Here is an 18,156-nt window from a genome sequence, read left to right as displayed (position 1 = left end):
GGCGAAAAAGAAGAGGAACACAGCGGAGCGGAATAAGCACACGTACGACACGCTTCCCGCCCGAACCGTAAACACGTGCTAACAGGCTATGATACGTACCTGCGATTCATCGTAACACGAACACCGCAACTTTTACATTTCATTTCAAACAATGTACTTTATTTCAATTTCTGAGTTTTAGTGAAGAATAAATGAACGTTCAACAGAACAGTAGTCGCTGGCCACGGCACAACCCACGCTTTTTCGGCTCGGACTGGATCACGTTTAGTTTCGATACAGCACCACAGCACTCTTGTACCGTGATAAAGTTTGCACCTTGCCTGCTCGAACAACTCTTTCTTTTTAACAGTACATCTTATTTAATCTTGGCTTGCATTCCTCTGTATTGAGGCTACATTTGATAGCTACTGATGCTGCTTCTAGCAGCTGCTTGGCAGTTTTTTTTTTTCAGGGGGTTACTATTACACGTCGGTAAATTTGCCTGTGGGACAAGATTTGACCATATTGGCTCTTTTGAATCACCTTGGTTCTAAGGTCAGTCGTCATCCTCGAGAGATACTCCGTCAATCGCTTGGATGTAACTGCATAGTTGATAGTTGATGACCGGTTCCGTGATGTCCAGGTGGTCTGCACTTCACACCTCTGCAAGTTCCCGACGACCAGGTCAAAGTCCTCCACCACACTTAACAGCCCCTGTCCATTCGTATCAGTGTACCCGTCTAGGTCATCAAGATGAGCATTGAAGTCTCCCAATAACAGCAAGTGGTAGTTTTGCTAGAGACAGCGGATGTCTTCTCTCAAACGCGCCCAGAGGGTATCATTATGTGTTTTGGTAGCTGATCCTGTCCACATGTAGACCACACCTACCGCAACTTGCTTGGAGCCTAACCTGCTGGTTACCCACAGGTGTTCTCTGCACTCGGGTCTCACTCTCTCCCATCCTTGCTTTGGTGGAATCACGACTCTGATTCTGCCTCCGTTCCGCTCCCCACATGTCCTACTACATCAGCCGAGACGCAGCGCTGGAAGATGACCGCGGAGAATAAGCCAGCCCTGAGTACGTATTGCGCTCGGAAGACGGAGGTCAAGCAGGAGAAATTCTATAACTCCATAGGAAGTTCACTGCTTTTCAGGCGCGCGCTGGGGTGCTACAAACAAGGCTTTGGTGGGCTAAATGCAGGGGTCAAAACGCAGCCAAAGCGGACGTGGCGTGTGTGGTGTGCCAACAAGGGGAAGAGACTGCCGAACACATAGTTCTGACCTGTTCGGTGCTTCAGCCACACAACATCCGGTTGGAACCCTTTTTGCGCAGGCCCTTGGTTTCCCGCCGCTCAGGCCACTGGATGGTAATTCGACTGTTATTGAAACAGCGGATACCGGAGGGACAGATGCTGTGGTTGGTGCAGTGGAAACAACCAAACGTCGATTGGCATTGTGGAGAGAAATCTCCATGAAGACGAGGAAGACTACAAAATAGGCTCGGACACTTTCGGAGGTTTCTCTGTAAGGACCGCCCAATACGAAGGGAAAGCCACATATCCAAATTCAAAATCAGTGCCTCCATTGTTCCCGATGCCTTAGCCGATGCTCTGCTTGAGCCGCACTTTTATGGGTCCGTCGTCTTGCTGCGCAAGCGTGGCGTCTGGGATCACCATGTTTTGCGCTGTAGCAGAGCAAAACCATAGGGGCCCAGTCTGGGTCCGTCTCCTCCCACAGTTTTGATGGTCTGCCTACAAATGCAAGAGACATTTGTTTTGAAATGAGATGTTCCGCTATGCTCGTACGTCGTGCAGCTAAATAAACATTGTGCATATGCGACAGTTTACCTTTTAACCCATTGGCTTCAGCGCCCTCCGCGGCGTTTCCTGCTTGGTATTCCGTGCGGCAATAGCAACGCGCGTTGGGCACTCGAGCCGCTCTTTAAAAAAAGCGATAAATTCCGCTGCACACCTCGTAGAAAGACAAAATTTACTTTATTCTGTTTGGAAGGGCTCGCTGCATCATCCTGTCTAATATGACTTGCGTGTATGGAAAGCTTTGAAGCACACAGGCTTGTGAAGTGCAACTTCACATTTTTCACATTCCCACCGGCTCTCCGACTTTTTCCCGTGTGTCTTGCAAACTATGCATAGCCTTGATCGATTCTGTTTTATTTTGTTTGGTGGGATTTGGCGAGGAAAATGAGCCCACTCGGAAGCCTGCAGCCGCATTGGTGTAGCCGCGACTGGCGGTTTACGTCGACCATGGTATTGGGGCAAAACAGCCGCTTCGAGAATCTCCTCTGCGAGGTTCACTTTTCAGTCTGTGTAGTGGAGCCGCTTGCCTGATGTTTTGGCAAATAAGACGTAGCTGTTATAAACTGCGATGTCCATAATATAAAAGATTTTCTTGTAGCCTTTGGCGTATCTTCGCATAATTGGAAAGGAAGCCAGTTGTTGGTCCTCGCGATCCACTCCGCCCATGCCTCGGTTGTAATCGATTACAACTTGCGGCTTCAGAACTGGCAAGCCATTCTTGCGACCCTTTTTTCTGGTATCAGTGAGACCAGTTGAACTGTGGCAGGCTGACAGCATTGTGACCTGCTTTTTGTCCTGCCAAGTGAGGGCCTTGTATTCGCCTTTTTGCAGCTTCGCCTTGAAATCCTTCGGCATGTTCTTTCGGTGAAGGCGGACTGTGCCGACCGCATTCGAACCAGCTTCCTTTAGGTGGCGAAATAGCAATGGCGAAGAATACCAGTTGTCCATAAACACTGAGTGGCCATCGGGCAGACGTTTTTCTAGAAGGTCGATTACAACCGCCTCACTGCACAACAATCCAGCGGTAACTGGAGTCTTCTCACTTTTTCCTGTGTAAATCGAGAATTTGAGGCAGTAGTCGCTTGAAGATTCGCACAGTTTGTGGAACTTAAGTCCAAATCTTGCCTGTTTCGAGGGGTTAAACTGGACGTAGGACAGCCGGCCACGAAACTTCATAAGGCTTTCATCAACTGCAAGACACTCTTCGGGATCATATGCTGCATCAATGCATTTCAGTACGTGGTCGAGCACAGGGCGCAACATCCACAGCTTATCTCCACTCTGAGGGAGAGAGTTGTCGCAGAAATGCAGATATTTTGAGAGTGCCCAAAAACGGTGCCTCGACATCACAGGAGCAAAAAATGGTGTGCTTATAACAGCTCTTGTTGACCAGTAAGACTGAATCCTGCTCTTTTTTACTTGGCTCATCAGCACACACAAAGCGAAGTAAGCTTTAATTTCATCCGGTGTTGTTTCATGCCAACTGGGATCGGGATGCAAACGCTGTTTCTCGCATGCAAAGGCATTTGTGTGTAATGCGATGGTGCTCCAAATCTCGTCTCCGAGGAGAGCGTTGAACATTGCCAGAGCACTGGGATTTGCACCTACTTGTAGCTGGATGGCTCGTTTGATGCCTGGTTGTCGATAAAAGGTGTTCTTCACAACCTTTTCCACTGTGTCATCCACTTCCCATTGCCAGTCTTCTAGTTTTCGCGCCTTCGGAGATGGTGGCCGAGAGTCGCACGGATCTTGCGCTAAACACAAGTTATCGTCATTGTCGCTGTCACTGTCCGTAATCCGGTCACTTACGTCATCTGACACAGCATCCTCTTCATCGCAGTTGTCACTCTCGTCATCACTCTCGAACACAAGATTGAGAATTTCTTCCGCCGTCAAAGCACGCTTTCTCTGCGACGCCATGTTTGAAAAGAGGCGGGATTGCGAACTTTTTGTCGATAAAAACAACAAAACTGACCTCAGACAGTGGACAACTATGTCCATCTGGTGGAAAACACATGAACCAATCACTACACAAGTTGTGCTGTGCTGCCATCTATTGAATAAACCCAAAACAAACCATACTCTGAGCGGCCGGCGATTCGCCGGCCAAAGTGACTTTGGCCTCAGCCGGTGCGGCCGGCGGATCGCCGGCCGCGGAAGCCAATGGGTTAAGAAGTGGGTGCCGCAAACATGTACGAGGGGGTACCCAAAAGAAACCGGACTAAATTTTTTGGTCGGCAAAGCTTCTGTGGTACCGCGTTTTGCCACTAGGCGCGCATAGAACGAACATTCCAGAGTCAGTAAGCCGAGTGCCGTCGTTGAAGGAGGTCAAACTAGTTTAGGCAGAGTTTTAGAGTGACGACTGTTTTGTGTGAATGTCGTTTTTGCAATGGCTGATTTTCGTGAACAGCTTGCGCCGGTGAAATTCTGATTTTTGCTCGGAAACAGTTGAATGGAAACTTGAAATATTAAGAAAGACGTACAAGGATGATGCTATGGGGACAACTCAAGTGTTCCTGAATCGAATCCTGAATCAAAGCAACAATCATGCCAATGGAAAACTTCAAATGTCCAGTCGTTGTGGTGTGTACACTCTTCTTGTCCGTCGTCTTGTGTGACTGGTTTTTTTCCGTTTACAATGTACCAACTGGCCCGCATTTCAACCCTTCTTCAAATTCACCTCGCCTCAAGAAAGCTCGTCAGGTGAACCCAAACCTCAAAACAATGCTGATTTGTTTTTTCGACGTGAGAGTAGTCGTTCATTGAGAATTTGTTCCACAGGGTCAGATAGTTAGCCAGGCTGTCTACTTGGATGTTTTGAAAAGATTGGGCAGCAGTGTGCGGTGGAAGCGGCCAGGTTTGTGGCGGTCGGGTGACTGTTTTTTCCATCATGGCAATGCCCCTGCTCACACAGCCCTGTCTCTACGACAATTTTGGACCAAAAATGGCATGACCCCTATTCCTCAACCCTCATACTCTCCCGACCTTGCCCCGTGCTACTTTCTTTGTTTCCTAGAATGAAAAAATAGGTGAATGGAAAGCGTTTCGCTGATGTTGCTGAGGTGAAGAAAAAACGACGGAGGCACTGTCAACATCACAAAAGATGAATTTAAACAATGTTTTGAAAAATGGAATGAAAGATTCGACAAGCGTATCATTGCAAGTGGGGAATACCTTGAAGGACGTTGAAGGTCTGCGCTTAAAATGTGAAAAAATAAGTTCAAACAAAAATAAGTCCGGTTTCTTTTGGGTACCCCCTCGTATGCCCATCCTATTGGTTTTGAGATTGGTGCGTTCTATCAGAGCCAGCCAAACATCCCATCACTTCATGCATAAAGCTTTCGTACGGTTGCCTTGATGCTCGATGATCTTTGGGAGACTAAAAAAGTTTGTTGATTTCGCCCAACAAGTGCAGTTGGAGCATCCAACAACAGCGCAGGTAACCATCGCGACACCGTCGAAAGTACACCATGCGCGGGAATTGCATGAACTGCACTACGGCCGCTGTGACTGCACCAACATGGCGGAGCAATATTCCAGGGTTCCAGCTACGATGTCAGTGCAAGCCATGTGTAGGGCGAAATACTTAAGAAAATACCTTGTGCCATGGCGCTCTTTGGCTGCAGATGCCCTTGCGCTATTAAAATCCGTCATCCATCCACGTTGTGAACAGGACTGCACATTCTGGTCGCAGAGATTGTGTGTACTGTGAAGGGATTACTTTTATCATGTGCCGATTCACTCAATAGTGAGACCTCTTGTGGTGTGATAACCTTTGCACTCGCACTTGTAGTGCTTTTGCATGTGTGACATCTGATTTGTGAAGAGTTGGCTATCAGTGAATTGTTCAACTTTTGGGCTTTTTCTGGCAGCTGTGGTCATATTATGAGAAGTTATGCATCCTCCTACGAAATATTTTTCAGTTTGGTTTTAGTGTACTACGTACAATGCTTAATATTAAGAACCTAACTTTCCAGCTCAACATTGTCATGTGACAACAGCCTATTTTAGCTTCACAAAACAAGTTACGTTCTTTGGTTGTTGCCACAGATGTGGAGGGCTCATGTCATACACTCATCTTGCAGCTCAGCTCTGTAGGAAGTTCTTATCTCTACCAAACACTTCTCATTGTGCCTGTCAAGTAGTTGACTGCACATGAATTCTCGTGCACAACCAGAAGCTACGCAATGAACTGATCCATTCTAATATGAGTCAAATAGTGTTTGATAATTATTACCCTCTCATGAGCTATTGCCAAGGTCAAGATAGCCTCCTTTCATATGTTAATGAAATATGACAATATGCACATGTGCTAACCCCAGTAGAATACAATAATTACCCCTTATCGTCTCCACCTTCAGCGGCGTCAGTGGCTTCTGCGGATGCACATGTGCTAACCCCAGTAGAATACAATAATTACCCCTTATCGTCTCCACCTTCAGTGGCGTCAGTGGCTTCTGCGGATGCACATGTGCTAACCCCAGTAGAATACAATAATTACCCCTTATCGTCTCCACCTTCAGCGGCGTCAGTGGCTTCTGCGGATGCACATGTGCTAACCCCAGTAGAATACAATAATTACCCCTTATCGTCTCCACCTTCAGCGGCGTCAGTGGCTTCTGCGGATGCGCATGTGCTAACCCCAGTAGAATACAATAATTACCCCTTATCGTCTCCACCTTCAGCGGCGTCAGTGGCTTCTGCGGATGCGCATGTGCTAACCCCAGTAGAATACAATAATTACCCCTTATCGTCTCCACCTTCAGCGGCGTCAGTGGCTTCTGCGGATGCACATGTGCTAACCCCAGTAGAATACAATAATTACCCCTTATCGTCTCCACCTTCAGTGGCTTCTGCGGATGCGCATGTGCTAACCCCAGTAGAATACAATAATTACCCCTTATCGTCTCCACCTTCAGCGGCATCAGTGGCTTCTGCGGATGCGCATGTGCTAACCACAGTAGAATACAATAATTACCCCTTATCGTCTCCACCTTCAGCGGCGTCAGTGGCTTCTGCGGATGCGCATGTGCTAACCCCAGTAGAATATAATAATTACCCCTTATCGTCTCCACCTTCAGCGGCGTCAGTGGCTTCTGCGGATGCGCATGTGCTAACCCCAGTAGAATACAATAATTACCCCTTATCGTCTCCACCTTCGGCGGCATCTGTGGCTTCTGCGGATGCGCATGTGCTAACCCCAGTAGAATACAATAATTACCCCTTATCGTCTCCACCTTCGACGGCATCAGTGGCTTCTGCGGATGCGCATGTGCTAACCCCAGTAGAATACAATAATTACCCCTTATCGTCTCCACCTTCGGCAGCGTCAGTGGCTTCTGCGGATGCGCATGTGCTAACCCCAGTAGAATACAATAATTACCCCTTATCGTCTCCACCTTCGGCGGCGTCAGTGGCTTCTGCGGATGCGCATGTGCTAACCCCAGTAGAATACAATAATTACCCCTTATCGTCTCCACCGTCGGCGGCATCAGTGCCTTCTGCGGATGCGCATGTGCTAACCCCAGTAGAATACAATAATTACCCCTTATCGTCTCCACCTTCGGCGGCGTCAGTGGCTTCTGCGGATGCGCATGTGCTAACCCCAGTAGAATACAATAATTACCCCTTATCGTCTCCACCTTCGGCGGCATCTGTGGCTTCTGCGGATGCGCATGTGCTAACCCCAGTAGAATACAATAATTACCCCTTATCGTCTCCACCTTCGGCGGCATCAGTGGCTTCTGCGGATGCGCATGTGCTAACCCCAGTAGAATACAATAATTACCCCTTATCGTCTCCACCTTCGGCGGCGTCAGTGGCTTCTGCGGATGCGCATGTGCTAACCCCAGTAGAATACAATAATTACCCCTTATCGTCTCCACCTTCGGCGGCGTCAGTGGCTTCTGCGGATGCGCATGTGCTAACCCCAGTAGAATACAATAATTACCCCTTATCGTCTCCACCTTCAGCGGCGTCAGTGGCTTCTGCGGATGCGCATGTGCTAACCCCAGTAGAATACAATAATTACCCCTCATCGTCTCCACCTTCAGCGGCGTCAGTGGCTTCTGCGGATGCGCTTGTGCTAACCCCAGTAGAATATAATAATTACCCTTGATCGTCTCCACCTTCAGCGGCGTCAGTGGCTTCTGCGGATGCGCATGTGCTAACCCCAGTAGAATACAATAATTACCCCTTATCGTCTCCACCTTCGGCGGCATCTGTGGCTTCTGCGGATGCGCATGTGCTAACCCCAGTAGAATACAATAATTACCCCTTATCGTCTCCACCTTCGGCGGCATCAGTGGCTTCTGCGGATGCGCATGTGCTAACCCCAGTAGAATACAATAATTACCCCTTATCGTCTCCACCTTCGGCGGCGTCAGTGGCTTCTGCGGATGCGCATGTGCTAACCCCAGTAGAATACAATAACTACCCCTTATCATCTCCACCTTCGGCGGCGTCAGTGGCTTCTGCGGATGCGCATGTGCTAACCCCAGTAGAATACAATAATTACCCCTTATCGTCTCCACCTTCGGCGGCATCAGTGGCTTCTGCGGATGCGCATGTGCTAACCCCAGTAGAATACAATAATTACCCCTTATCGTCTCCACCTTCGGCGGCATCAGTGGCTTCTGCGGATGCGCATGTGCTAACCCCAGTAGAATACAATAATTACCCCTTATCGTCTCCACCTTCGGCGGCGTCAGTGGCTTCTGCGGATGCGCATGTGCTAACCCCAGTAGAATACAATAATTACCCCTTATCGTCTCCACCTTCGGCGGCGTCAGTGGCTTCTGCGGATGCGCATGTGCTAACCCCAGTAGAATACAATAATTACCCCTTATCGTCTCCACCTTCGGCGGCATCAGTGGCTTCTGCGGATGCGCATGTGCTAACCCCAGTAGAATACAATAATTACCCCTTATCGTCTCCACCTTCGGCGGCATCAGTGGCTTCTGCGGATGCGCATGTGCTAACCCCAGTAGAATACAATAATTACCCCTTATCGTCTCCACCTTCGGCGGCATGAGTGGCTTCTGCGGATGCGCATGTGCTAACCCCAGTAGAATACAATAATTACCCCTTATCGTCTCCACCTTCGGCGGCATCAGTGGCTTCTGCGGATGCGCATGTGCTAACCCCAGTAGAATACAATAACCCCTTATCGTCTCCACCTTCGGCGGCATCAGTGGCTTCTGCGGATGCGCATGTGCTAACCCCAGTAGAATACAATAATTACCCCTTATCGTCTCCACCTTCGGCGGCATCAGTGGCTTCTGCGGATGCGCATGTGCTAACCCCAGTAGAATACAATAATTACCCCTTATCGTCTCCACCTTCGGCGGCATCAGTGGCTTCTGCGGATGCGCATGTGCTAACCCCAGTAGAATACAATAATTACCCCTTATCGTCTCCACCTTCGGCGGCATTAGTGGCTTCTGCGGATGCGCATGTGCTAACCCCAGTAGAATACAATAATTACCCCTTATCGTCTCCACCTTCGGCGGCATCAGTGGCTTCTGCGGATGCGCATGTGCTAACCCCAGTAGAATACAATAATTACCCCTTATCGTCTCCACCTTCGGCGGCATCAGTGGCTTCTGCGGATGCGCATGTGCTAACCCCAGTAGAATACAATAATTACCCCTTATCGTCTCCACCTTCGGCGGCATCAGTGGCTTCTGCGGATGCGCATGTGCTAACCCCAGTAGAATACAATAATTACCCCTTATCGTCTCCACCTTCGGCGGCATCAGTGGCTTCTGCGGATGCGCATGTGCTAACCCCAGTAGAATACAATAATTACCCCTTATCGTCTCCACCTTCGGCGGCATCAGTGGCTTCTGCGGATGCGCATGTGCTAACCCCAGTAGAATACAATAATTACCCCTTATCGTCTCCACCTTCGGCGGCATCAGTGGCTTCTGCGGATGCGCATGTGCTAACCCCAGTAGAATACAATAATTACCCCTTATCGTCTCCACCTTCGGCGGCATCAGTGGCTTCTGCGGATGCGCATGTGCTAACCCCAGTAGAATACAATAACCCCTTATCGTCTCCACCTTCGGCGGCATCAGTGGCTTCTGCGGATGCGCATGTGCTAACCCCAGTAGAATACAATAATTACCCCTTATCGTCTCCACCTTCGGCGGCATCAGTGGCTTCTGCGGATGCGCATGTGCTAACCCCAGTAGAATACAATAATTACCCCTTATCGTCTCCACCTTCGGCGGCATCAGTGGCTTCTGCGGATGCGCATGTGCTAACCCCAGTAGAATACAATAATTACCCCTTATCGTCTCCACCTTCGGCGGCGTCAGTGGCTTCTGCGGGGCCTTGTCCGCACCCTCCGCCAGGAATCTGTTGGACAGCGTTTCTGTGAAGCTGCGCTGAGCCAACACTTCTGTTGACCACAATGTGGTTGCCGCTCTTTTGACAAACAGTGAATCTTTTGGTAGTGCCATAAGGGTATCGTACGCCTCTTTCGATATTTCGTAGCCATTGGCCAGGTGTACCTGCAGGAAAAAGAAAACAAATGGCATGCCGAACTGAAAGGGACGTACATAATGTACAAATTATCATTGTTTACCGAGTGCATTCTGACTTAAAACTCAGTGTTAGCACTTGCCACAGCACCAAGGTCAAAATGATTTAGAACTTTAAAGTAACTGCAGAACATAAACGTGGACATTAACAGTGCGATGGGCATTTAGTGGCCCTTCTTAACAGCAGTGGAGTATCAAAGGTAACTGCATGCAGTGCTCGTAACTGGCTAATGCTAATCTCAATTCATGTTTGGAATGCTATCAGCAAATAATTTCAGAAAAACGGCTCTACCTTGCTGGACTTAGCCAATTAGTGTGTGCACACAGTAGCAAATGCTAAAAAAATAAGAGCACACAAAAAAATCCGTGCCGTTTGTGCTTCACACAATGTGGTGCCCCTTGTAAGAGTGTAATGGTCACAAAATTTCTATAGCAACCAGATGCCCTTCTCAAGACATGTCACAATGACTAAGCAATGCAAAAGACCAGCCTCAAAGACAAGTTACCCTTCCGACACAGAGCTGGCCTCTCATGCTTGACCCTCATGCCTCCCCTTTTGCTGTCATTGTGGGGCACGTGGCTACAGCACAGGCTCTTCTACTGCTCAGCCTGCACTGACACCTAGCATCTAATTGATGTCTTAGCTGCCAGTGCTCTTTTTAAAAGCAGCACTAAGCATGATTCAACTCCACATGGAAAAATTTTAGTGATCATTAATACTATATCGGCTACCTTTGTGGACCAAACTGGACCTGTAAAGTAACTGCACGAGCCGCAAGAAATAGCCATCTGACTGTTCAAGCCTGACCAAAAAACCCCAATATACCTGTCATTAACCCTTTGAGGGTCGAATTATTTTGAAGAAAACTTTCCCAGGTGGTCAAATTACTTTATTGCGAATCTTGAATCTTCAAAATGTATATAATCGAGAATAAATAGTAAAAAAAAATTAGGAACAGTACTTTGGTGACAGCATCACTCACAACTGGAAAATGTTCAATAGAATAGAATAGCAACGGTGATAAGCAAGCTAAGAGCAGCGCCAATAAAGATAGAAATCAACTTTCCCCGCCTCTGCAAAACAGTGCCCACAAAGAGAAAACACGTTTCGCGCGACTCCGTTGCGATCCCGCGGCGGAATCGAAACCGCGTAGGCGCGTTGCCACAGAGGGCGAGAATACCTCGCGAGCAACGGTGATAAGCAAGCTAAGAGCAGCGCCAATAAAGATAGAAATCAACTTCGGCAGCCCCTGCAAGATAGTGCTGACAAAAAGAAAACTCAAATTTCGCACGACTCCGTTGCGATCACGCGGCGAAACCAAAACTACAAAAGGGGTGTTGCCGCAGTCTGTGCCGCCGCGCTAAAGCTAGACATAAGTTCTGCTTATCTCCGTAAGAAGGCAGCACAAAATTCAAACACTTCTTGTAAGTCCTAAGAGGTGGCAGCACCCCCCAGTGAGCACGCATTGTTCTTTTGGCGCAAAATTTCAAACGGAAGATCGAAACCGTACCCGTACGGCAAAGACCTTGCGGGACAGAAAACCGCCGCCGTACATATACGGCAAAAACCTTCAAAGGGTTAAACCACCAACATAAAATGCATATAGCTTACTGAATTTTAAAAGCACTGGTTAAGCAATTACATGTAGACATGAAATTCGTTTCATGAGCATCCAGTGAATTTTCGCAGCAGGACAAATGTTGCTCGATTTCGATGGTGACCTTTTTTCCTGTTTTCCTTTCTTGAATAAAAATTTACAGGTGCAAGTGAATGCTGGTGCCGCATCTTATTGGTGCTGCTATAGCCAGTATAGACAAGTATCAACTTGCTAAACATTCTACACTGGTGAATGAATATATGTGCATGCTACCCCGCATTTCACATTTCATAAGACAGAAAATTTAGGCGCTTTCACCTTTCCACTGTCTGTCAGAGTACAAACACCCTGGACTGGTCGTGGTTCTGCTGCAGGCGGTCCAGCAGGCACTGCTGGAAGGTGTACTTCTGAAGACATCACAGATGCCTCACCTCCTTCAAAAGCCGGCATGTCTGCACGCAACGGCGGCAAAACAAACGCTTGATATTTACCTAGTAGAGATTAAAACACAATTCAGACTAGTGCAGTGGGAGCAACATTTCATACAATTTATGCTGAAATCAATGCCCTCAGCCTCGAAGCATATCAAATATAAATTAGATTATTCTTTTTTTATGCAGACATGCAATATGGAATCAATTTTATTCATATTTATGGCAAGACAGCTAGCTACCACTTAGTACTTGCGTTTAATGTGCAATGAAGAAAAGCAAAATGCAGTTATTTCTGGCGGTCAACCTCATCATCCTGCCTATGCCCAAACCAGGTTAAAAGCACTACCCATTGACCTCCAATTTAGTATTATGCCAGCTGCAGAAAACCTATAGCCCACAAATTTCCTAATCTTGTCTGCAATGTTTACCTTTCTTTTTTGGAATCTATTTCATAAGTAGTAATGGACCATTCACCACCTGTCCTCCACACCATAAGTATTGCTCATTTCTTCATGACTTAAACCAGAACATCACAGTCTTGTTTGTTCCCTCAACTCGCACTACTCTCTTTCTGTCTCTTAATGTTACGCACACTGCGCTGTCCTTCGGTTAATTTCAAGCCTTCTCAACATGGCTGCTGCCTGTACCGTTCCATCACACTATGAATTTCCCATTAACATCATGAATGATATAAAAACAACGTTCTCGTATGCTTTCTTTGGTTCCAATGACTGTTGGCTACCTTCATATTTACGTTGTAACGAGCTCCTCATTTCTATACCCTTCCCTGTTCATTCCGTCATTAGGTTATCCTTGTAGCTTGAAAAACGGGCTATAAACTTGCTGCAAACTGAAAAAATGTGCACGGTAGTAGGGTAAGGACTCCGCAACAGTGTCACTGACAATTACAGATAGTGGACATGGTTTATTGGTTTACTAGGGTTTACTGGGACCCAAAGCAACTAAGGCTATGAGAGACGCCTGTAGTGGAGGGCTCCGGAAATTTCGACCACCTGGGGTTCTTTAACGTGTACTGACATCGCACTGTACACGGGCCTCTGGAATTTCTCCTCCAAAGAAATTCGGCTGGTGCGGTCGGGATTGAACCTGCGTCTTTCGGGTCAGCGTAACCACTGAGCCACCCCGGCGGGGCACAGATAGTGGACATGATTCCAGAGTGCTGCTGATGACTTTCCATACCTTCTTAAGACAGCTGATAAGCACGCATTGTGTACTTCAGATGCGGGCAGCGTGGACCCTTCCAGTGACAGGATGGGGTGGCACTGTTGTGGTACATGTGTTACTGCCCTTGGAGGGATGTCTTCAGCGGCATTCTCAACGAGTGCAATGCTAGCCACATTGCTCACTTCAGCCTTCTGTTGACAAAAACGTTTGCAGTTTTAGACCTCCCGTTTAGCAAGTTCATTTTTCCTTGTTTCATCATACTTTCTCATCTTTTTAGGTAATTTATCTAAGCTCCACTAAGAACACGAACATATGTAGCTAAATTTCACATTTCCACTGTGATGCAGACGTTAGGATCATTAAAGACATGGAATTAGTGTAAAACTGCATTTCTACAACCAATGAGGAATATAATAAACATGCAAAATTTTCAACACTTGCTTTCCCAAAAAGAAGTCCCTTTTATAATGCACTTGTGTATTTTTAAGACACTGGAGCTTACGAGAAAAAAGTAATAACTAAGGCTGTAGCAAGTGGTATCTAGATAATGAAGTAGGCATACTGCCATACAAGACTAACCTGGAGCTGAGAGGCATTTCAGAAGCTGCTCCTGCAGCTTCATGTTTAACTGCCGCAGCTTCGAATTTTCTTTCTTGAGGGCTTCCTTTGAGTGCATTGCTTTCTCTGAGTGCCACAATGTCCTCATTGGCACTTCTTTTCGCAGCCATTCTCAACTTCTTCACCTTTTTTGTTGACTAGAATTAAAGGGTAGGCATAACCAATATAAATGCAGCAAATGTGTGTCATGTACAAGTCATCATGCACTTCGTATATAATCAGCCTACTCGCATTTGTTTGAACACTACAAGGAGTTTCACCCACTTGCCGCAAGTACATTGGGCGTTTCCTCATCCATAACACGGTACTGTTGGCCGCAAAAGTTTGCAGGATCTGCGATGCGTGGCGGGGCGAAGCAAAACAACATTGCTGCGTGATCTGCCATAACAGAGCATAGTATCCAGGCTCACGTGAACCTCAACACCACGCTCTGTGATGGCGGATGGCACAGCAATGCAGTTTTGCAGATCCTGCAAACTTTTGCGCTTGACAGTTCATGCTCCCGATACATGTTAGGAATAATAGCAATGCCAGAAGGAGTGCATATGACTGTATATATGACTGCATTAAGCCTAAGAATCTGCAGGTCTACAAATGGCAGCAAGTTCCTGTCTAGAGGTCTCCTTGAAAAGATTCAGCAGTGCTTCTATGTGACTGTAAATCTGGCATAGTCACTGTCAAGTCCTTCACGACTCTGAGCTAAAGCTGCTTCTTACTTGGTCGCTCTTTACAACAGCAACTTAAATGGTCCATCAGAGCAAACAGCTATGTCATACAATTCTTTGCATATACATTTGCAACCAGAAGAATGCACTACATCACTCATACAAGCTTTTCCTACAACTGCACGCTCTGTTTACCATGGCTGTGATTATACATGCGCCCACATGGCAACGTGTTACTTGCTCTAAGACTTGCACATGTTTCAATAATTCAACACTAGCCAACATTTCCATAAAATATATAAAAAGAGTAAACATATTCAAAATGACCAAGGCGATAGCAAAGGACCCAGCAGTGGCATCAATGGAAATTGAATATACCGTAGTTGCACCGAAGCCATAGCTGCCGCCATGTTTGAGATTAGATGCACGCCAGAAACTTGCAAACTTTTATAATCCATTTTTCATTACCTGCCCCAATCTGCATTGCAGAAGCTCTCCCTTAGACTCAATATTGTGGCGCCCATGACATCACATGAAACACATGTATACTTACTACCAACATCACAATTCCTGAACGGAACATGCAATTTCCAACACGCACATTTTCTGGTGGCCCCTGCCGCTTCAGCTTTGCACGCTGTGTCTTATCTGTTATGAATGTGTCCATTTCTTCTTTGGACTCTGAAATAAATTTGTTGAAATAAATTTGAATGGACACTTGTTTCTCGTAGTAACGACCAGGCCACACAACACTCAGGCAGCTACATCTCAGTGCTCGCACTCATATGCTTGTGTAATTACACTCGCATGCTGCAGTGTTTTTCTCAAGTGTCCACATAATTAATGTTCAGCCTCTTCGCGTTGATGAGGTAACATTTTTAAAAGCACGGAAAAGATGAGAAGACAACATGAGTGCATGGAATGCAGCACATAAATAGCTGACATTACTGTGCAGTGTATTTCATAATACTACAACACCAGATAGGCAAATACTGCAAAGCTTTACAGTGTATGTAAACACACAGAATTAAAAATAAAACAGGTCTAACCATTCTGCCCTCTCCCCGAAACCATGGCAAATTTATGGGCACGGGATTTCGGTACATCGAACATGAAACATGCAGTACACTTGGAGCGCATAAGCGGTAAAAAGAAAGTGAAAGAGGGCGAAAAACGTTCGAGAAACAGCACGCACAACGTGTGGTTGGGCTAGTCGGTGCAGATTCGACAACATGAAAGAGAAAACAGCGTTGACACAGGACATGAAGGGGCGCTCTTTGTTTTGAATCGTGTGCCCCGAGCAAATCCATGTGAGCAGACAGGCGGCATATGCCTGCCGACATGTTTTGCAGCAATAGTTCACGCACAGGGATAAAAAAAACTTTCATCAGAGTCTTCAAGACAGTTCTGCTTACCTGACATGTGAAGTATTTTGGCGTCGTAATACCCTCCGCTGGTTTTTTCGTCGCCTTCCCAGTATACGCTGTAAGTTTCCCCGGCCCTAAAATCGTGCACATCAGCCGGGCGGAACCTTTTTACATGACGTGATTTCGCGATTTTCTTTACATTGTCTTCTAAGAACTTCACGTAGACGTAATACTCCATTGATTTGTCCGGGCAGTCCCCACTGAAGATTAACGCTACCAAAACTAGACTAACCAAAACAAATGACGGAGTTCCACGTGCGAGCCTCATTGATGCGCCCATGCCGCCTAGGCTTGCTAGATGGCTCATTATTTATGCTGCTAGGGGTGGCGGTGTAATCTTGTCAGATACACAAAGAATTCCGCAAGACTTCTATCTGCGCACAAAACAGCATACTACAATATGTTCGGTCTGATTCTTTCTGTGATCTTGGGTTAACAGGTACAGTAGGACATTATCATTACCATTTTTCTTCATTATCTGGAAATGTCTAGAAAGACAAGCTGTTCACACGCGCCTGTCAGCCACCAACTCCCCGTATGTCCGCTTCACGATTTCGGGTGACAACAAACCTCAAAATAAGCTATTTAATGTATTGGACGCTTTTTCGGCGATTGCTTCTTTGCCGGCTGGCGTTTCGTGATGAAGATGGAGACGGTGGACTTTCGTCTCGGGCGCCCATTCCAGCTTGCAAAGCACTTTTTGAAAAGCATTTTTCTACAGAACAAAGCATACTCTGATATGCTACTGATGTCATCAGAGTTGGGGATGGCTTCGTTACAATTTGGTGTGTGAACAAACAGCACGGTTTAAATTCGCCAACTTCTGACGCAACCAAAACAATACAATTCTTAAAAAATGCCACATGAGGGTGGTATCACATATGTAAGGACAAAGAGGGAGTGTTGCAGCAGAATGCTAAAAAACGTCAGCCAGAAAAATTTGGAAGCAGACGTTACACCTAAACCAAGCACATGGCATAATAGCATGACACCTACTCAATACAACGTACTCAATTACCACTACTTTAACAGCTTACATTATGTGCATGTAGCAATGTTTTTGCACATCAGGAAGCCACACGTGGCCTGAAAACAGGTTTCCAAACTGAACAAGCTGCTCACTTTACATTAGTTGTCGCCACTTGTTTAGCAACACTGTGACTGCCGCATTCGATGCTTGCCTTCTGTGATGCTGCACGCTCATTCTCCTTACGTATTAAAATCAGGGTGTCTACCAAGTTGACGTTTCCAAATTCCCTGAGTTTTCCAGGTTTTCCCTGAGTGCATTTGTATACTTTAGTTTATACGAAAACAGCCTCACACAAAGCCGCCTGATGGTATCACTCTCCAGTAAGCATGTTAAAAATAAAACACACAAGTGAGAGAGTAGCAAAATGCATAACAAATCGAATATCTTCGAAAAAATGCTAAAACAAACTGCGAATCGAAATGAACATTTTCAAATACAAAATAATAGGAAGATGCATGTGGAAAGAAGTAATTTCAAATGTGAGATATTTCTATCTACTGATAGTAACCGCAATGGTGCCATTCTCTCTCAGCAAGTTTATTCAGATGAACTGCAGATTACAGAAATCTTAGTTTGTAGAAGTGAAAGAGTGACAAACCTCAATGTAACACTGAAAAGTCAACCTCAAGTTCACACTTAAGTGTTGTTTCACTGTTTTAGAGAGTTTATTTTCGTTTTGGTGAGGGACAGTTGCATCTCGGCATCAGCCAACACTTTGTTTTTTCAGCTCAAGCTCTTTCACAGAAGCGGCGGCACGCTTCCTTTCCCGTTTTTTCCTCAGTGCATCAGCCCTTTCTGCTCACGTCCTCTCCAGCTCCTCTTTCCACCGTGCGTTCGCCCCACAGACCATTTGG

The 18,156-nt window shown here is 46.5% G+C and overlaps 1 protein-coding gene across 1 annotated transcript; it reads right to left on the bottom strand.

Moving 5' to 3' along the window:
- Positions 1 to 3,400: 3,400 nt before the first annotated feature.
- Positions 3,401 to 16,562, bottom strand: LOC149346365 (uncharacterized). The gene is made up of 5 exons (XM_089541308.1): positions 16,261 to 16,562; positions 15,447 to 15,526; positions 10,106 to 10,315; positions 3,606 to 3,704; positions 3,401 to 3,430 (listed from the first exon to the last, which is right to left on the bottom strand). Exons 1-5 carry the CDS (start codon positions 16,550 to 16,552, stop codon positions 3,401 to 3,403), a joined length of 711 nt encoding a protein of 236 aa, XP_089397434.1. The 5' UTR covers positions 16,553 to 16,562.
- Positions 16,563 to 18,156: the final 1,594 nt, after the last annotated feature.

Source organism: Amblyomma mixtum, chromosome 4 (genome assembly GCF_055824585.1).
Source record: "Amblyomma mixtum isolate Tamu chromosome 4, ASM5582458v1, whole genome shotgun sequence".
Taxonomy (NCBI): Eukaryota; Metazoa; Arthropoda; class Arachnida; order Ixodida; family Ixodidae; genus Amblyomma; species Amblyomma mixtum.
Note: the sequence above shows the minus strand (reverse complement) of the source record. Positions and strands in the feature narration are given on the sequence as shown.